This window comes from Crocodylus siamensis, chromosome 7 (assembly GCF_052110815.1).
Source record: "Crocodylus siamensis isolate JL-2025a chromosome 7, ASM5211081v1, whole genome shotgun sequence".
Taxonomy (NCBI): domain Eukaryota; kingdom Metazoa; phylum Chordata; order Crocodylia; family Crocodylidae; genus Crocodylus; species Crocodylus siamensis.
Genome location: NC_143401.1, coordinates 23,324,583 through 23,346,091, shown reverse-complemented (window position 1 = coordinate 23,346,091; position 21,509 = coordinate 23,324,583). Strand labels below are relative to the sequence as shown.

At 47.0% G+C, this 21,509-nt stretch overlaps 1 protein-coding gene across 3 annotated transcripts in view; it reads left to right on the top strand.

Moving 5' to 3' along the window:
* The window catches only part of ADAM8 (ADAM metallopeptidase domain 8), a 66,430-nt gene that overhangs the window by 20,375 nt on the left and 24,546 nt on the right, over window positions 1-21,509 (top strand). For all 3 annotated transcript variants that reach the window (XM_090057737.1, XM_090057735.1, XM_090057734.1), the window contains exons 6-12: window positions 10,081-10,267; window positions 11,813-11,878; window positions 11,970-12,038; window positions 13,702-13,871; window positions 15,090-15,171; window positions 19,576-19,724; window positions 19,998-20,175. In XM_090057737.1, the coding sequence (XP_089913863.1) occupies window positions 10,081-10,267; window positions 11,813-11,878; window positions 11,970-12,038; window positions 13,702-13,871; window positions 15,090-15,171; window positions 19,576-19,724; window positions 19,998-20,175 (901 nt within the window). The remainder of the gene's footprint in view (window positions 1-10,080; window positions 10,268-11,812; window positions 11,879-11,969; window positions 12,039-13,701; window positions 13,872-15,089; window positions 15,172-19,575; window positions 19,725-19,997; window positions 20,176-21,509) is intronic.

The window sequence follows — 21,509 nt, the reverse complement described above, 5'->3', positions numbered from 1 at the left end:
AGGATCAGGCTTGGACCCAAGACTCTGCCCAGCTCAGAAATAAATCAGGCAATGAATCTTATATAGGAGTGAAAATGGTATGCCTCTGGGGCAGGTGCTTAATGACCTGAAAAAGAAACAGCCTGGCACCAAACTGAGGTGTGCACTCCTGTCATTCAGAACAAGATTACAATATGTTTCCTCATGCTGACTTGTATCTTACCCCAGGAGTAGTGCACAGAATCACTTGTGTAATCAGATGAGTAAAGAGATTATAGCCCGGTTCCTACAGTGAAATGAAAAGTTGGGTTTTTCTGGAAAACAGCATCCTACATGGAGGGTTGATCAGCAAGCAAAGCCTGCAAATCCTGGGATCCCTTGTGGAAACTCAAAGGAAGAATGCTCCTGATTACACCTAGTCAGTACATTCTCTCCCCTCTGGCTCACTGAGAAAAGCTGACATTCAAACTCTTCCCAGATGGTTTGCTCCCACAGAGAATCTGCTGTGGTTCATGTCTCAGTGTTCCCACTGCCAATCATTTCCTCAGAGTTATTTTTTTTTCTCATGGTGGAAATCCCCATCCCCCATAATTATACAAGAAAAGAGAATGAAGCAAACAAGTCGAGCACAAACTGATGTAATTTACACTTTCTTCTAGCCCCTTGCTTTCTCAGTCACCAGAGATGACCATAGCAGGGTGAGCACCCCAGGGCAAATCAGCCTGTGCGGGGCATGGGTGCAGTGGGGAGCGGGGGAATAGCGAGCGGCCAGATGTGAAGCCAGCCTGGCTCCGCGGGGCCCAGGGTAGTCACCCCGATTAGCCTCCCTAGGGACGGGCCTGTCTGTCACTCTTTAGCTTCAGCTCATTTCCATATCCAGCCTCCTTACACATCAGCTGTCATTTGACTGTGACTTTCCCAAAAGAAAAGAACATAACAAAAAGAGATGAGGAATCATCCTATTATTAAATGTAAACTATCTTTTACCTTCCTGCTGTTTCTTGGTGGGCCAAGTATACTTATTTTATCTCCTTATGCTTGGGGTAAGTGAGTCTAAAGGAGCTGAGTCTAGACAGGCCTAACATACATGATACCATATACTGCCTCTAAATTTGACCTGTTGACTTCAGTAGGATTCCCTGAAGAAAAATTTCCTTTCCATATGGCTAATATCAGTATTGCAGAAGTGGAACACAACCAGTCATGTTGCGTGTAGAATCTTTAATGAGTCCTCTCTGACTGGCAGAGCTGCCTAGCTATTTTGCTGCTGCTGTGGGAAGGACAGTTCCCTTTAACTCGTATCTGTGAAAATTGCTTTGTAATTTTTGCTGGATGCTTTTGTCTTAATGTGAGAAGCCTGACCGCCTGTTAAATAGCATCAGTAATCTTTCTGCCTTTCTCCATACATTGTAATGAATGAGATCCTTATCATTAAGGAGTAGAACCTGGAGTTTATATCTGGGCTGAAGAGCTAGAAAAGCATTGGATTATCTAAAGGGTATTCAGAGCAAATACATATAAAATGTAAGGTGGCTTTACATGCCTGCCATATTTTCAATGTCATTTCAGAGACAGCAAGTGAAAGAATGGGTATTATTGAGGAGGGGAAGAGTAGGGAAAAATAAATATTTCCTAGGAGGGAATTGCGAATAAACTAAACGCGGAATGAATATTGCTCATTGCATTAGTCATACAGGAGCTGAGTTGTTACTGAAAGTAGCTGTTTCCTTCCCACATGACTGTGCAACTGGCATCTGAATGTTTTGGAGACCAGGGCGAAATGGTGATAATGCTAAGGTGCAGCAAACTCACCAGTCCCTTTAGCAGGACAAGACCTTGGAGATCTTTCTCACCCAAGTAATTAAGTAGCCCTAAATGCAATAAGCAGAGCTGCAGTATATTTTTTCTTAGAACAGTGTCTCTGTTAGCTGCTTTTAATACTTAATCAATATTATCACCCTAAAATCATAGAATCATAGAAAATTAGGGTTCTAGTTCATGAGGTCTTCTAGTCCAAATCCCTGCTCAAAGCAGGACCATCCCAGGATCATTCCAGCCAATGCTTTGTCTGGCCAGGTATTAAAAACCTCCAAGGATGGAGATTCCACCACCTCTCTGCGTAACCTGTTTCAATGCTTTATAACCCTTCTGGTGAGAAAGTTCACTCTAATATCTAACTTAAACTTCCCTGGTTGCAACTCGAGACCCTTGCTCCTTGTTCTGTTATCTGCCACCACTGAAAACAGTTTAGCTCCATCTTCTTTGGAACCACCCTTCAGATAGTGAAAGGCTGTTATTAAATCCCCCATTAGTTTCGTCTTCTCCAGACTAAATAAGCCCAGTTTCCTCAACCTCTTTTCATTAAGTTGTGTGCCTCAGCCCCCTTACCATTTTTGTTGCCCTCTGCTGCATTCTTTCCAATTTGTCCACATCCTTTCTGTAGTGGGGGGCTCAAAACTGGACACAATACTCCAGATGCCCTCACCAGTGTCGAATACAGGGGAAAAATCACTTCCCTCAGTTTGCAGCTAAGTATGCCATTACCCTTCTTCACAACAGGGGCACACTATTGGTTCACATTCAGTTTGTTGTTTGCTGTAACCCCAGGTCCTTTTCTGCAGAGCTGCTGCTTAGCCAGTCAGTCCACAAGCCAGTGCATGGGATTGGGATTGTCCTGTCCTACGTGCAGGACCTTGCACTTGTCTTCTTGAACTTCATGACATTTCTTTTGGTCCAATCCTCCAATTTGTGTAGGTCATTCTGAATCCTAGCCCTACCCTCCAGCATATCTACAACAGCCCCTAACTTGATGTCATCTGCAAACTTGCTGAGGGTGTACTGCATTGCATCTTCCAGATTGTTGATGAAGATATTGGACAAAACTGGCCCCAGGACTGACACCTGTGGCACTTCACTTGATACCAGCTGCCAACCAGACACTGAGTCACTGATTACTACCTTTGAGCCTGATAATCCGGCCAGTTTTCTGTCCATCTTACAGTCTATTCATCCAATCCATACTTCCTTAGCTCGCTTGCAAGAATGTTGCAGGAGACTGTATCAAAAGCTTTGCTAAAGTTAAGGTATATCACATCCTCTGTTCTCTCTGCATCTACAGAACTAGTCATCTCGTCATAGAAGGCAATCAGGTTGGTCAGGCATGACGTGCCCTTGGTAAATCCATGCTGACTGTTCCTAATCGCTACCTTCTCCTCCAAGTGCTTAGAAAAGAATTCCTTGAGGACCTGCTCCATGATTTTTCATGGGACTGATGTAAGGCTGTCTGTAGTTCTCTGTATCCTCCTTGTTCCCTTTCTTAAAGATGGGCACTATGTTTGCATTTTTCCAGTTATCCAGGATCTCTCCCAGTTGCTATGAGTTTTCACAGATAATCACATTGGTCAGATCCCTCAGCACCCTCATGTGCATTGCATCTGGCCCCATGGACTTGTACACATCTGACTTTTCTAAATAGTCCCTAACCTGTTCTTTTGTCACTGTTGACTGCTTACCTTCTTCTCCAATTGTGCTGCCAAGTGCAGTGGTCTAGGAGCTGACCTTGCCTGTGAAGACCGAGGTAAAAAATGATCTTGCGTACTTCTTCCTTTTCTCTGTCATCTGTCACTAGGTTGCCTCCCCCATTCAACACTTTCCCTGATCTCCTCTTTGTGCTGACATACTTGTAGAAATCTCTCTTGTTATCCTTTACATCCTTTGCTAGCTGCAACTCCAGTTATGCTTTGCCCTTCCTGATTCAATCCTCGCATGCCTGAGCAATACTCTGATGCTCCTCCCGAGTTGTTTGTCCAAGTTCTCACTTCTTGTAATCTTCCTTTTTGCATTTTAGTTCACCAAAGAGTTTCCTGCTAAGCCAAGCTGGTCTTCTGTCACACTTGGCAGACTTTCTGTGCATTGGGGTGGTTCATTCCTGCACCCTCAGTAAGGTTTATTTAAAATACAACCAGCTCTCCTGAACTCCTTTCCCCTTCGCATTGGTGTCCCAGGGGATCCTGCCCATAGGTTCCCTGAGAGAGTCAGACTCTGCTTTTCTGAAGTTCAGGATCCTTACTGTTCTTCTCTGCTGTTCTCCTTCTTTCCTTTCCTCAGGATCCTAAACTCAGTCATTTCTACATCCCCAGCAATTTTTCCCTGTTTGTGAGCAGCAGGTCAAGAAGAGCGTGTCCTCTAGTTGGCCTCTCTAAGACTTGCACCAGGAAGTTATCCCCAACACTCTCCAAAAACTTCCTGGATTGCCTGCGTACTGCTGTATTGCCCTCCCAGCAGAAGTCAGGGTGACTGAAGTCCCCCATGAGAACCAGGGCCTGTGATCAGGAAACTTCCACTAGCTGTTTGAGGAAAGTCTCATCCCCCTCATCCTCCCGATCTGGTGGTCTGTAGCAGTGGCTCTTAACCTTTTTTGTACCAGGACCCATTTGTAAACATCGATGGCCAGTCCTGACCCAGTGCCTCTCATTCCCGACCCACTGCCCCCAGACTCCAGTCCCCCAGTGTATAGGGCAGCAGGGTGGATATGTTGCGACCCTTTCATACGTTCTTGCAACCCACTTTTGGGTCGTAGCCCACAGGTTGAGAAATGCTGGTCTATGGCACACATCCGTCATGAGATCACCCTTGTTGCTTTCCCCTCTGACCCAAATCCAGAGACTTTCAACAGGCCTGTCTCCAGTTTCGTACTGGAACTCTGAGCAATTATACAGCTCTTTTACATAAAGTGCAATTCCTCCTCCTCTTCTTGCCTGCCTGTCATTCCTGAACAGTTTAGAGCCATCCATGACAGTGCTGCAATCATGTGAGCTATTTTACCAAGTCTCAGCTATTTCAGTCATGTCATAGTTCCATGACTGTGTAAAGACTTCCAGTGTTTCCTGCTTGTTTCCCAGGCTTCATGCATTCATGTACATTACCTAGACACCTGAGGTAACTAGCCAATTTCCCTACTTGCTCAGCAAGAATGAGAAGGCCTCCCCTTTTGCTTCCTCCTGCATGTGCTTCTTCTATGTCACTTACCTCAGGGCTTTGGTCTCCATCCCCCAATGAAACTAATTTAAAGCCTTCCTTATAGACAGTGATCCTGTCTGCAAAGATGCTGTTCTCTCTTTTTGTCAGGTGGATCACATCTCTTTCTAGCTTCTTCATGGAACAAACATCCTGTGCTTGAAAAAGCCAGAGTCCTGCTGGTGACAACATCTGCATAGCCAAGCATTGATCTGCAGGATGCATCTGCTCCTACCTGGGTTCTTCTCCTTGACTGGAAGGATTGAGGAGAATACCACCTGAGACCCTGTCCACTTCACCCTTATCCCTATAGCCCTGTAGTCACTTTTGATCTGCCCAGGGTCATCCGTGACAGTATCATTAGTGCCCACATGGATGAGTAGTGTGGGGTAGCAGTCAGAGGGCCAGATGAGCCTCAGTAATCCCTCCATGATTTCTCAGATCTGATCACTGGGCAGCCAGCAGACCTCCCAAGTCAACAGGTCAGGCCGGCAGATGGATCGTCCACAGACCTCCATCATCTGTAGAAGGGAGTCTCCAGCTACCACCATCCATTGCTTCATCATGGTGGCAGTAGTCTCAAACTTCCCAATCTTGGGGATGCCTGGTGTGGCCTTCTCCACCAATGGAACGTGCTCCTCCTACTGTGTTGCTAGGTCTTTCTATCTGTTTAGCAGGCAAAGTACTCCAGGTGGAGATGAAGACTTCAGCTTGCTGCCAGAGGTCACAGGCTTCCAACTTCCTGAGAGTCCGTGTCCTTTTCCTTCTCCAGCACCATCTCTGGTTGTCTTTCCTCTACAGTCCTTGAGGTATCCTCCAGCATTTAATCAATGAAGTCCTCATGGCAGAGGATGCTTCAGAGCCTTGTCACCTCTTCCTGCAGCTATCTTGCCTGCTCCCTTAGGGACAGCACCAGGAAGCACAATTCGCATCTTAGGCACTCCCCCATATGGATCTGGTGTTTGGTGACTGGATCATCTTCTTCCTCCTCTTGTTCCCATCGAACTGCTTGCTAGCTTCCCTATTTTCTGCCCCTGCTCGTTCACTCCTTATACATTGTGATAAGAGTTTGTGTTGCTTCATGTTATTAGGGAATGTAAAACTCACTCTGCCAGATGATGCCATTAGGCATACAGCCAAGTAGATCATTACACTACCCTAACTTGGGCCAGTGGTGGATTTACGGTTAGTGGGACCCTGTCATCCAAGCAGGGTGTGGGGCCCCATGTCCTGTGCCACGGCACATCCTTGGGGAAATTAGCGCGGCACACCGGCCATCGGGGAGCCGTGGTGGCCAGAATTTCCAGCCAACAGCTGAAGATGCCCACAAACCACTGGGTGGGAGGGAGGACCAGAAACCAAAGGCAGGAGGCTCTCCAGCAGCGACAGCAGTGTCAGCAGTGGGGACCCCATGCCACCTCACGCTTGGTTTCACAGTAAATCCACTGCTGGCTTGGACACATGTTGCTTATAACCCAGTATCACATCTTTCTCCCATACTTCATTAGAGGCTAGTGGCTTATTCTGGCCTCTCTGGCTACTACTGATTCTTCTGAGGCCCAGAACAAGGTGAAAAAAGGGCCAATAATTCTCCTTTCCAGCTGTGCAACATTGGCCAGGGAGCAATACGGGGGAGCAGTGTCTTCCTGAACTTTGCGTAGATTAGCTCACACCCTGAGGTATTATTCTCTTTACCAGTGTTTTAGCATCATTAGGAATAAATCATGTTAGCGGTCAAGGGATTACCCAACTCTTTCTAGTCTCCATTCACTGCAGCATCAGCCTCCAAGATCATGGGGCTTGGATACTTTTTGGGGTGCAATTTTTTTTCACTAGTTAGGTAACTATGCACTGCCCTTACATTAAGAACATTATAATACCAATTCCCATGCATACCCTTTTCTCAGGATCCTAGCTATTAGCACAATTATTTAATTATTATTCTTGTTAATGGCATTAGACCAGGTTCTTTGATCAAAAGCCTTGTGAATCTGGAGCAAACCAGTACATAACTCATCTGCAGATCATTCTTATAGGGCAGAGAAGGTCCCTTTGGTCTGAGGAAATGACCTTTGGGTCTAGAGCTGGAATAGGTTCAGACTAGGGTGTAGGATTGAGTTCTTAGCCCAGCATTGGACTCATATTTGATGTGTCTGCTCTTGAATGAGCTGTTCTTGTGAAAGCTTTGCCCCCCACTGGGAAACATTCTAGCAGCAACTGCTCCCCCAGGATCAGCAGTGTTGGGATCTCATCAGAACTGTACCTGGGAAACAGGCCTCTCCTTGTTTGGGATCATTCCTGGTGTCAGGGCCATAGGCATCACATTGAAGTCTTCGATAGCACGATATTCATAGTAGCTTGGAACTGATGATTTAATTTTCATTCATTTCTATTTTGTCATGCTTGAATAGTAAAGTGCCCTTCCCCTACTCAGAGGAATAGATAAAAAAAAACCCCACTCCGCTGGCTGCTGTTTTTCGATTGCTTTGTAAGCATTCAAATGAGCTTATCAAGGCTGGAAGTAGATGTCATTACATGAAGTGGATCAACTGTTCTGGGATCATAGAAGAAGTAAGGCTGGGAGGGACCTTATGAGATCTAGTCCAACCAGAGATTGAACCTGCAACCTTAGTGTTATTAGCACCATATGCTTGGCACAGCTGATCTGCTTCACTGCATGAAATACCCATCTCCTGTTGATGCCATGGGCCAATGGGTAATACATTCTCCTTGAGGCTTGAGGGGCCCAATCCTGTGTGCCCCTAGAATTTCCTCACAGGATCAGGCCATGGGAGCACCTGCCTGGCTTCCCCCACTTGCAGAGATGCATCCCAGAGATCCCAGGGGTAAATCTCTAAGTGGGGAAACGCTGACTTTCTCTACTTAGGGAGATGTGTCATGGAAATCCCAGGGGCATATGGAGATCTTTGTAAGTGGGAAAAACCAGGCAAGAACTGCCAGGGCTTGAGAGGTCTGATGCTGTGCAGGAATACCTGGGATGCATAGGACGGGGCCCCTTAAACCCCTGGAGCCCCCAGATCTCTGGACTGCTTACACTCTCCTGCCATAAAGCAAATAGATATTCACCACAATAAAGTAGTGCAAATTAATACCGCCATTGTTAGGGCCACAAATGTGTGGCATGACAAGGGGCATGGATGTCTGTTTGCTTGCTTGGCCTTTGTGCCACCATAAAAAATGTTATGGCAGCACAAAGACAAGAAAAGATGATGCCAGTATCCACCTTAAGAGCGGACCAGTGAACAATAATACTGTTCCGTGTCCCTATGCCATACTGTAGCTATTCAGCTCCTGTAGAAGTGTTAACATGTTAGGACCATGCCACTCAAAGGGGGGGAGGCAGATGATGAAATATCTCTGTGTAGATCAGGGGTGGGCAATTATTTCAGCTGGAGGGCTGCTGAATGATTTTTGGTGAGCTGTCAAGTGCTGCAAGGGTAGCCCCGCCCCTTGATAGGTGCCTTACCCCCAGATCACCATCTTGAGACCAGAAGTCCCACCTGCTAACTTCTGACCCTTACCACTGGAAGTCACACCCTGCCCCCATAGAAGTACTCCCTTGGGTGGGGGGGTGCCACCTTGGAACCAGAACAAAACAAACAAATCATATACTAAAAATCAAACATCTGCTATAATATATTTTAATTTTATTTTTAAATTTTTTTCCTGATATACTTATTTTTGCATAGTATATAAAGAGGTGATTGCATAATAGCTCAAAATAAAGTCTTACTTTTGTATATTGTGTGGGGGGAGTGTGGGGATGGGGTGTGTGATTTGTGGTGGGGGGTGTGTGTGGATGAGTGGGGTGTGGAAGCCCCCCCCCCACACACACACCCACCCATGGTTCACAGCTCTTGCCACCAGTGGCATCAGCAGCAGGCGGCGGGTCCTTGGGGTGCTCCTGTTCTGTGGCAGGAAGAGCCCCCAGCGATGTATGGCTCTGGCTGAATCCTGGTTGCTGCACATGGCGGCACGGAGCTGGTCTCGCCTGCTGCCACACACCTTTAAACCAAACCAGGCTCCATGCCAGCATGTGGGGTTCCAGACACTACAGGTGGGAGCTGCATACCATTGGGTTGGGCCAGCTCCGTGCCTCCATGTGGACCTTCCAGCACTCCAGTGGGAAGTTGCATGTGGAGGTATGGATCCTGTGTGGTCCAGTGGCGTGTGGACTGGGAGCTGTGGGGAGTCGCACACCGTTGGGCCAGGCGGGCTCTGTGCCTCTACGTGCAGATCCCTGCCGGAGGGCTGGAAGCCTTACGTGGAAGCACGAAACTAGCCTGGCCTGGCCCAGTGGTGCAAAACACCCACCAGCTGGGAGCTGCACATGCTGGCACAGAGCCAGCCTGGTCTGGCTGAAAAGCACGCGACAGTGGGGCGGGCCGGGCCAGCTCCGTGCTGCCACGTGCAGCTCCTGGGAGTCAGCTGGAGCTGTGTGCTGCTGGGGGCTCTGCCTGCAGCGTGCTAGGAGCACTCAGGGGGCACACTGCCTGTTGTTGCTGCTTTCACCAGCAGCAGGGGCCATGCGCTGTGGCAGGCGGGGCGCACCCTGGGGTGGCCCACACCTAACATCACCCACAGCCCCTCCCCCCTTCCTGCAGGCAGGAACTTCCCTCCCTACTCACCAGCTGTCCAGTTGCAAGCCATTGTACTTGTTGCCTCCAACAACAACATGGGGCTCCCAGATGGAGTGCCTGGAGCTCCATAGAAGTGGAGGCACAGAGCCCGCCCAGTAGTACATGACTCCTGATTGTGAAACTTTTCATTGAACTACATGTCCTTGGGCGTGTCTGCACAAGATGCTTAATGTGCAGTAGACTAATTCTACTGCATATTAATGCACACAACAAAAACTCTGCTAATATGCTAATGTGTGGTCATATTAGTTTACTGCATATTAAGCATCACACAAAAGGTGTATGATTGTACTAATGCACAGTATGGCAGCCTACTGCACATTTATTTAGTACTTGATTATACAAGTACTATATTTAATGCACAGTAGGTACTGCACATTAATAAATGTGTCACCAAGTCATATACCCCTACATCTCTTTGCAGTGGATTTTTTGGGACTAATCAAGCCATCTATTTAATTGAGCCACTGGGAGAGAATGAGAAGATGGAGCATGCTGTGTACAAGGCAAAACACCTGAGAATGAAGCGTGCAACCTGTGGAGACTCCAATATCACTTTGGAATATGATCATGAGCCAAAAATTGCCGCACCCATGAAACTCCATCATTGGGTAGGAAGCCAGCGTATCCCACTGTGTTGGGTTGAATTGATAAAACACAAAGCCTGACCCAGTGCCCACTAAAGACAATGGCAGTCTGTCTGTTGACCTCTGTAGGCTTTGCATCATACTGTTTGTTTGGAGGGGACATTGAGAGGAAGGGTATGAAGAGACAGAGTGAGTAGTTTGCAAAAAGGCAAAAGTACCTTCCATGCTTTACATATCTCACTGCTTGTCAAATTGCACTGCTGCTGACTGTAATCCATTGCTGTAGCTGTCACTACAGTGTTAGGGCACCAGCCCAGATTTTGGAAGACCTGGCATTGATTCCCTGCTCCACTGCAGACTCCTTGTTTGATCTTGGGCAAATCACCGGGTTTGTCTGTGTCTCCCCTTCTATATAATGAGAAAAATTGCCTTTCTCTACTTAGGCAAACTCTGTGCACATCTACACATATGCTATAATGTGCATTAGCCAATTTTCATGCACATTAAAGCGTCACTAAAAAAACTGGGCATTTTTACACATACTCCAGGAGCTGTGGGGGGGCGCTCTAATTAAAATTAAATGTTAATTAAAAGTGCCCAAGCGTCACATGTATCAGAGTCCCCATGCTGAGAAATAGTCATGAGGTGCTTTGAACTAAAGCTTATTGAATGAGCTTTAGTTCAAAGCACTCCACAGTCATTTTTCAGCATGGGGACTCTGATGCACATGATGCTAACGTCTGCTGGAGTGCATTAATTTCTGCGCTCCAGAAGACTCAATTGATTAATCAAGTCTGCTCTGATGCTCTGGATTTGCAGCTCATTGGAGCTGAATCCCTGTGCTGTTTAGATAATGTGCATTAAAATAAGCTAATGCACATTAAGCATCACTTAAAAACTGTGGGCGTTTTACATGTGCTCCAGGGGTGGGAGCGCAGGGGGAAGTGGTGATTTAATTACAGCAGCTCCGAGAGCCACTCAGAGCTAACTAAAGTGCCTCAGTGTTTCCTATATCAGCGTCCCTGTGCTTAAAAATGGTGTCGGGGTTGCCCGGATGAGCTTTAGTTCTAGTGACCCTACTGCCATTTTTAAGTGCAGGGACACTGATACATGAGACACAGAGTATACTCCAAAGCAGTGGATCTCTGGCACATTGTGGGTCAAAAAGGTGTGTGTATAAATGCCCAGAAGTACTAGATTTAATGCACATTAACTAAAGTGCATTAATGCACATGTAGATGTACCCTCTGAGGATCAACATGTTCAGCAGTATGCAGTATTTAGATACTGTGGTGATGGGGACCAGAGCCCCCTATCTGGAGAGAGCTGATCACAGATGGGTGGGGAGGGAAAAGCTACAAAGAAGGCTCAGCAAACCAGCACCAGCAAGCCCAACAGTTAGAATAATTGATGCAGAAAAAATAAACTCTGTTTTGGAATATAACAGGTTGTAAGTAGTGAGCATTCATGCTTAGGAACCCTGCAAGAAGGTTTCTGTCATGCAGCCTCTGTTTAGAGCTAGCAGAGATGGAGTTCAGGTTCCATATGGCATTTACTTTTGTCTTTCAGAAATCTGATCCATTACAGAAAGGGCCCTGGTATGTGGAGCTGGTTTTGGTAGTGGACAATGAGGAGGTAAAGGGAATGAATGGGCTGAGACCATTTAATTCTCTAGTGCTATAAAAAAACTGTAGCAACTTCACTGGAAATTTGTTTCTTTCCTTAGTATAAGAAATACAGAGACTTGCGGACAGTACAGAATCGCATGAAGGAAATTGTGAATCACGTTGACAAGGTACCACATGCTGTGGTGAGGCTGCTGGGCCCATCCTGTTCTCATTCCTTGTGCAAAACTCCCAGAAATGTCGGCACAATTTCCACTCCCTAAAGTAGGGCTTGGGGAACTGGGCCCATTGTTGCTTGCAGTGATAACTATGTCAAACACCCTAATCTATGCACACAGTCAGGAGACAGAAGATAATTGCTTTAGCCTCATATAACAATAGAGAACAGGCTTGATTGAAAAGTGTCTCAATACAATGTATGGTGGCCATTTCACCGTGTTTGGTGACAAACCAGTAGTAGTCAATTTATAAATATAAGCAAAGGCGAATGTTGCATAATGTAGATAGACACAGTAGGAACCCAGATGTAGGTGAGGAAGGACCCAGTGAAAGCTTACTGCAGAGCAAATGGGACACCAGGAGGATGCATTGTACACCTCTGGTATCATATCCTGGGTGCTATGATGCTGGGTACTGATGAAGTCACTGAGCCCCCAACATGCCTTTGTACAACTTCCCTGATTGAAGTGTTTACTCTGGAGGGGCATTTTTAGAGATAAGATGGCTTGTACGTAAGTAATGTTCTAGTTGTCATGGAGAATAGAAGAGAAGAAAGTTGGGGCTAGATTCTGTTGCAACTATTATGCATGTAAATAGAAGCAAGTGTCTAACTCAGCACTTCCCAAACTGTGGGTGGCAACCCCAAATAGGGTCGCAACATCAACGGATGGGGTAGCAAGGGTGGGGGGCTGTGGGTTGGGAGTGAGGGGTCATGCTGAGGAAATTGGGCCAGAAACGGGGTCATGCTGAGGAAAAGTTTGGGAAGCACTGGTCTAACTGATTTAACTCGACCCTGCATGAGTCCCAGAAGGCTGCTAATACAGAAGACTGGTGGGTGCTCCTTCTCTTCGCTGCTTTTTGTGACTCACTTTTAAGGGTCACACCTACTTTTAAGGGTGTGTTACAAAAGTAGATAAATTATTGGATTTTCCGCACTCAAGCAGGGTGGAACAGAATTGCACTTTGACCCCTAAGTCCACTTAGATCCCTGATAGGCAGAATAGGATCTGGTCCTTATTATCTCAGGCCTTAGTTCAGCAGGGTTACGAGTACTCAGACACTCACCCAACATAGCATTCAAGCCTACAATTCACTGTAAGCATATGAGTAGTCCCACTGGTGTCACAAGGGCTGCCTTGAAGCTCAGGTCTAGAACTGCCCCTACCTTGGTATGGCTCCTCAGGGCTTCTGCACAGATACAAGCTTCTACCCCTAACCAGTCTGGAAGGGCTTGTTCTCCTGCTAGCTGCTTGAATGTCACTCCCATTGCCTTTGGTAGAACTGTACCCCATGGCTAGAAAGAGACTATGGCTTGGAGTGTCATGCCAAAGATGAAGGGGACAGAGTGATTGGATGTCAAATTCCATCCTTGAATATGTCCTAGACACTATCTGATTAGGGCAGAGCATGGCCTGTAATGGGGAGCAGCAGTGGTGACTGAAGGAAAAAAAGTTATATCCTATGTAAAAATGAGTTCTTCCCCACTAACAGAGCATGAGGCTCAGGAAGTAATACCACCATCTGGATGCCAGGTGTCATCCTGGTGTAGATTGATAATTTTTTGCAGGCCAGGTCCAGTGCAGATGCTGTCTCTGATGCTTTCTCTTACTGCAGCTTTATCAGCCTTTCAATCTCCGTGTGGCCTTAATAGGCCTGGAAGTCTGGAATGATAGAGACAGGATCACTGTGAGTCCCAACCCAGACATCACGCTGGAAAATTTCCTTCTCTGGCGAGACACTCACCTGATAAAGAGGAAGAAGCATGACAATGCACAGCTGATAACGTAAGTGCTGCTCTTATACTACCCACATGAATAATTCACTGGTTGCATGGGCATGGATGAGCACTGTGCATTCACATATTACAGAATCTGATGCAGTGCAGGCATGCTGTGAATCAGCCCTGACTCCACACAGCTTTCCAGCACATGCAGCCTTCTAAGAATGTGACATGTCCCTTTGAAGTAACAGGAACACTCATGGGCAAGAATTTCTACATATGCTGTAGGCCTGAGCTCTCTGACTTTAAGGAACTGTTAAAGAATCATGTATCCATGCAGAGCCCTTCCAGCCCAGTGTCCAGTGTCTAGCATGAGTTGGTACCAGCTGCTTCAAAATAAGAGATAAGAATAACTCCAAAGGGTTACTTGGGGAAACTTGCTTTTGGGGGAAGAAGTGTCCTATATACCTCTGTTACCATGGGCTTGGCTTCTGCCTTACAGCAGATCTCTCAAATTTTTGGAGAAGCACTGGGGAGAATTTAGGGTAGGGGTGAGCAAAATCTGGCCCGTGGGCCAGATTTAGCCTGCCAGACTATTCTATCTGGCCCGCGGGGCTCCTAAAATATTTAGAAAATTAATAGTTATCTGCTCCTGGCTGCCTGTCATGTGACCCTTGATGGCTTGCCAAAACTCAGGAAGCAGTTCTCTGCCCAAAATAATTGCCTGCCCCAATTTAGGGGTTCTGGGTTGCAGGAGGTTGCTGGCATATTTGATGGGACCAGGGACAGCTAGGATAGACTATGGGTAGCTGGAGGGTGCTATGGTAGATTTGTTTTACTGGATAAGCTAAAGATATTGAGAGAACTGAATGCGGCATAGACAGGATTGTTTGAAGGACACAGTACCACACCATCACCATTCTGTTTCTTCTCTCAAGCATAGCCAGGAGTGACTCTGAAGGTCACATATCAGCAAAGAAAAGGAGAGAGGACAGGACTTGTTCTCTCCCTGCACACTGGCTCCATAGACCTTGATGTGCTTTGCCATAGCCAATACTTTGTGCATTCTTGTGTTACCAAGAGCAGGGTAGGCTCTGGGTTTACATTAGGTTCTGTATTAAAGGTTGAAATGTTCTGTGTTTTGCAGTCACTTCCTTGATCCCAAGCATGTGGAACAGCATATCCTGTGCTGACTGGGAATATATGTGGCCTCACCACACAAAGCCCCCAGACTGGTCTTGGATGCTGATCATCATTTTATGAAAACTGTTCTTTTTTACAGAGGGATAGACTTCCAGGGAACCACTGTAGGGCTTGCTAAGAAGTTTGCCATGTGCACCAGGAACTCAGGAGGAGTGAATCAGGTGTGTCTTGTTAACAGCTTCCTTTCTAAAGAAGAGGGGAGGCACAGTAGTAATTCACAGAGCTGAGGTATAGATCAGACAGCCTTTACTGGCAAACACCCTGCCCTCTGCTTTTATTTGATTATTCCCATCCTAAACTTGGATCCCTACTACTCTTAAGCTGGATCCCTACTTCTCTTAAGCCAGTTCCTGTTTCACTTACTGGGTGTCTGAATGGTACCTTAGGCACCTAAGTGCCATTCTATTCTACCCTGCACAAGTCCCTGAAAATCATCTGCAAAGGATACCAGCATCTGAGCCTTAAGACTGAGGCTCAAAAAAGCAGTAAAGAGAAGGAGGATCACCCACTTTTGGTATTAACAGTTTTTCATGAACTTTAGCAAGTTGAAATAGGATCACATTTAGGTACCTAAGTGCACTCATGTACCTAATTATTAGGATAGAATATGGAACCTAATGTTTTCCAATCAAAAGGAAGGCTGTCTGCATTTTGCGTTCTTGAGAGTAAGTGGCATATGTTCACATAGTCATGGAGAGTCTGCCTCCATCTTTCTCTATCCATAGGCCTATTTGTGCAAGATCAGGAGAATTAGGAAGGCCAAATCCTGCCCAGATGACATAATCTAGCAAGATGCCTGACCTAAACTCTTATGGCTCTTGTCTGTACTCAGATGCCTATGAGCTGCTCCTCTTGGCTTTGGCCAAAATTGACCCTGGTGGCACTTCATTTCCTCACTATTGACGTCCTGATAGGAATGAGTTACATGGTAGGTGAGGGTGGATTCCCATGATCAGTCCATCTCTTTGAATGTTCTCCTCAGCTCCTTTACCACACCTGCTCTATTCCCCCAGTCCCTAGGAAGTGAGCTCTTGATAGCTGAAATTGTTTTGGAAGAACAATGTAAGTCGGCTTGACTTCAGAAAAGCCGACTTTGACAAGCTCAAGAGGCTTGTCGGTCACGCCCTCAGGAACCATGACCCCAGGGAGATGGGAGTTCAAGAAGAGTGGTTGCTTCTCAAGGAAGCGATCCTCAATGCACAAGCTAAATCTATTCCAACACGGAGGAAAGGCAGCAAGAAGGCACAGCAGCCCTCCTGGCTCTCCAGGGACCTAGCGGACCTCCTGCGGCTAAAAAGAAAAGCCTACAAAGGATGGAGGATGGGATTCACCTCCAAGGAGGATTATTCTGCACTGGTCCGGTCCTGCAGGCAGCAAACCAGGAAAGCCAAGGCTGCAACTGAACCCCAACTAGCTTCAAGCATCAAGGACAACAAAAAGTCCTTTTTCAGATATGTGGGGAGCCGGAGGAAAAGCAAGGGCAACGTTGGATCCCTGCTAAACCAGATGGGGCAACTGACAACTGACGCCCAGGAAAAAGCCAACCTATTAAATAGGTACTTTGCGTCAGTCTTTCATCAGTCCCATGGGACACCCACGCCTGCTATGGGACAGGGAGATCCGGGTGATGGGAATCCCCTACCCTCCATAAATGCTGACCTCATGAAGGAACACCTTGAGAAGCTGGATACCTTCAAGTCAGCCGGCCCTGACAATCTGTACCCCAGGGTACTCAAGGAGCTGGCGAGCGTCATAGCCCAGCCCCTGGCATGGATCTTTGAAGACTCCTGGTGCTCTGATGTAGTGCTCAAAGACTGGAAGAAGGCCAATGTGGTGCCGATCTTCAAGAAAGGGAGGAGAGTGGATCCGGCTAACTACAGGCCCATTAGCCTGACTTCTATCTTGGGGAAGATCTTAGAAAAGTTTATTAAGGAGGCCATCCTTGATGGACTGGCCCAGGCTAACAATCTAAGGGATAGCCAGCACGGGTTTGTTGTGGGTAGGTCTTGTTTGACCAATCTCATTTCCTTCTATGACCAGGTGACGTATCACCTGGACAAGGGAGAAGAGATTGATGTCATATATCTTGACTTCAAAAAAGCTTTTGATTTGGTATCCCATGATCACCTCTTGGCCAAACTGCCCAGTTGTGGCCTTGGCTCCACCACGATCCGCTGGCTGGGAAATTGGCTCCGTGGTCGGACTCAGAGGGTTGTAATTGATGGCAGTCACTCATCGTGGTGCCCTGTGACCAGTGGGGTCCCTCAAGGCTCTGTCCTTGGACCCATACTGTTCAACATCTTCATTAATGATGTGGACATTGGAGTCAGGAGTGGACTGGCCAAGTTCGCCGATGACACCAAACTTTGGGGCAAAGCATCCACGCCAGAAGATAGGCGGGTGATCCAGGCTGATCTGGACATGCTCAGCAAATGGGCAGACGAGAACCTGATGGTGTTTAACACCGAAAAATGCAAGGTTCTCCACCTTGGGAGGAAAAACCTGCAGCTTCCTTATAGGCTTGGCAGTGCTACGTTGGATAGCACTACAGAAGAAAGAGACTTGGGGGTCATCATTGACCACAAAATGAACATGAGCCTGCAATGCGATGCTGCGGCTAATAAAGCGACCAAAACGCTGGCTTGCATCCATAGATGCTTCTCGAGCAAATCCCGGGACGTCATTCTCCCCTTGTACTCGGCCTTGGTGAGGCCACAGCTGGAGTACTGCGTCCAGTTTTGGGCTCCACAATTCAAAAAGGATGTGGAGAAGCTTGAGAGAGTCCAGAGGAGAGCCACGCGCATGATCAGAGGTCAGGAAAACAGATCTTACGATGACAGGCTGAGAGCCATGGGACTCTTTAGCCTGGAAAAGCGCAGGCTCAGGGGTCATCTGATGGCCACCTATAAGTTTATCAAGGGTGACCACCAGGATCTGGGGGAACGTTTGTTCACCAGAGCGCCCCAAGGGATGACGAGGTCGAACGGTCACAAACTCCTGCAAGACCGTTTCAGGCTGGACATAAGGAAGAATTTCTGTACTGTCCGAGTCCCCAAGGTCTGGAACAGTCTGCCAGCGGAGGTGATTCAAGCACCTACATTGAACACCTTCAAGAGTAAATTGGATGCTTATCTTGCTGGGATCCTATGACCCCAGCTGACTTCCTGCCCTTTGGGCAGGGGGCTGGACTCGATGATCTCCCGAGGTCCCTTCCAGCCCTGATGTCTATGAAATCTATGAAATCTATGAAATTCCATGTTTTCTGGAAGTAGCTGACTCCTGAATTTGGGGTCACCCAGTGCACCTGTGTAGCCTACTTTCAAAAGAATTGCTGTAAATAGCGGTGCACCAACCCATCATTCCATATCGTATCAGCACTGATAAAAGGAAAATTGATATTATTGGCAATCAGCTTTTTTTGGCTGATGTGGCCGATAATGTTGCTGATAAATGCTGTGTGCATGTGTGCAGCTGCAGCATGCACATGGCCAGCTTGGCAGTGTGAAGAGCAGCATCCAGCTGGTAAATCTGTTAGGGTGAAAGGGCATGGGGGAGGGAAGGTGTGTGGGGTGGAGGGGCAGATCAAGGCCCCTACGGTGAGAGAGGGAGTGGGGCTGGAGTGGGTAGGCACTGCCCAGCTGGGGCGGGGTGTGGCACAGCCACAAGCGGCCTATCTAGGGGGTGGGGGGTGGCTCCTGGGGGTGGCTCTTGCCGCTGCACTAACCCCCAGGGGAGGCATGGGGGGGATGTGCCTCCCCATCTGTGTGTGGGGTGAAGGTGGGCTGCTGCTGCTGGCTGGGGCCAGGGCCAGCACCAGACACTTCCAGGGCTGGGCCAGGCCCACTCTCAGGGACTATGGGGAGGCTAGAGCCACCCCAGAATTCAACATAGTGTCCTCTGATCTGCCCCTCCTAGTGCTGCCACTGCCCAACCTGAGTGTAGCCCTGGCCTCCAGGAAGAACGCAACCCCAGTCCTAGCCTGCAGTGGCAGCCCACTCACCCTATGTACAGATCTGTGGGGCACATGCTCCCTGTGCCTCCCCTGGGGATATGTGCAGTGGTGGGAGTCACCCTCCCTCCTGCACCCTGGTCACTACTCTCTGTCCCACGCCCAGCCCTGGCTAGGCAGTGCCTGCCGCAGGCCAGCCCCACACCCTTCTTCACCATGGAGGCCTTGATCTGCCCCCCCACACCCTTTCCCTCCCCTTCGCCCGTTCCCCCCAACAGACTTACCAGCTGAATGCTGCCTTTCAAGCTGCCGAGCTGCATATAGGCAATCAGATGTGGCGCAATAATAAACGGCCATCGGTATTTGCCCTAAAATCTGTATTAGTGTGCCCCTAACTGTAACCATTTTGTGTTTAAGACCCTTAAGACCCTGAAGTCAGTGGGACTTCGCACACACATACAGAGGTTGTAGGACTGGATCTGTAAAGCATTAACCTTTGTTTAGCCCTGTATGTTAGTTTCAGTGCATGAATTGCAGAAGGAGTTTAAAGTTGGGAAAAAATACCATGGAAGCATTTTAGTGTCATCTGACTTGCATCCTTCTTATTGTTGCATAGGACCATAGCATGAATCCTATTGGGGCTGCATCAACTATGGCTCATGAGATGGGACACAATCTAGGAATGTCTCATGATGAAGACATTGATGGCTGTAGGTGCATGGCCTCAAAAACTGATGGAGGATGTGTTATGGCAGCAAGTGTTGGGTAAGCAGAAGAGAATTGCTAGGGGCCTCATCATGCAGCAATTGAACCCACCAAGCCAATGTCACAGTTGATTAGGAGGTTGCTCCCACTGAAATTGTTGACCCTAGTGAAAACAGGTCAACTCCTCATGGTTATTTACTGTTTTAACAGTGAGTTTTTTGCTTTTTGAGGTGGAGTGGGCAAAGGTCAGGTTGGGTTGGTGAATGTGAAGGTTTTGGAGCTTTTACTTGAAAAGTGCTGCTCACAATAGTGTCTATTTTTCTTTCTCTTCAGCATAATTTACCCGAAGTACTTCAGCAGCTGTAGCACAAGTGACCTGCAGACATTTCTCAGTGACCCCAGAACTAGCTGCTTGCTGAATGTCCCCAAGGCTGATGAGTTATATGGTGGGCCCGTCTGTGGGAACCAGTTCATAGAGCGAGGGGAGCAGTGTGACTGTGGAACACCCAAGGTACTTTAACTCCCAGTAGAAGATTTCAAACGAGGGAAAGCACCAGAAGTGTGAGTTCTATATGACACCCCATTGCTCTGCCCTATGTATTTGTTAAGCTGAGTCAGGAAGCTGGTTCTGTTGCCACAAGCAAGTCAGCTGAGAACCCAGATATTACAGGATCTGATGAATAATTCTTCCTTCCTGCATTTTGTTATTCGATGTTGCACATATTCTGGTTAAAACAACTTGTGAAATATGTCTGTTACTGAGACTTGCATCCCTTTGTTTTGTTTCTTTATAGGGGAAGCAGAGGGCCTGAAGGTCTGTTTAATGTAATAAAGAGTTGTATCTGCTTCTTTCTATCTCAGAAATGCCAAGACTGCCTCTCCCCAGGTCTGCTTGATGTTTTTTTGGAGGGTTCCAAATATGTATGCTGATTCTGATTGATGTATTACACAGTTCCTACAGGCCACAGCTGATATCTGGCTCCCAGTGTGCCAGGTGCTGTACAGAAATTAAGACAGAAAGATTGCTCTGCCTTTTAGAGCTCTGACCAAAGCAGGGTAGCACAAGATAGAGGAGGATAAGGAAAGGAATCATAGGAACATGTGACACTGACAATGACAGGAGAAGCATTTGTTTATTTTTGGCTTTAATTTAGGCTTTTGGTACAAAAATCCTCTTCTCCCAACTGGCTGGAAAATGTAGGGTTGGAGGAACAGGATGTCAACTGGGCATCCCTCACTACGGATGGGTATGAGGTGGGACCTCAAACCTTAATTAAAGGAACAGGGTGCTGAATCTTTCCCTACAGCCCTAAAGGGTGCCATTTATCCTGGTATTTATAGCAGCAGCATCTGTTCCCATAGCAAATATTTCACTGTTTTCTGTATGTAGAAACAAGCAATACCAGCATAAAGTTCTTCATACTGCAATGACTGCATTTACACTAGTGATTGCATGGATTTAACAACCTTGATTTCCAAACTAATATAATTACATTGATTCAGAAAATGTACATGTGCCTGCCTAAGAAAGCCCTAAAGAGCATGCCCTCCTTATTTCCCTTTGAATGTCCTCTTTAGATGACAGATCTGCTTCTGGAAAATAACTAAAGTTAGCTAAGCAGTAACAAAATACTGATTCACAAATCTATTTATGTGTAAAAGTGCTGAGTTTATGTCGCTGTCATTTGTGGGGTCATATATATCATTCATGAGTACATGGGTGAGTGTTGAGTTTAAATTTATGAAAATGGTCAGAAATGCCCTGTGTTTCCTGTTTAGTAGGACTGAATTTCATCCAGAAATTTGAACCAGAAAGCATGTTATTAACTATTCATTATTCTCTAG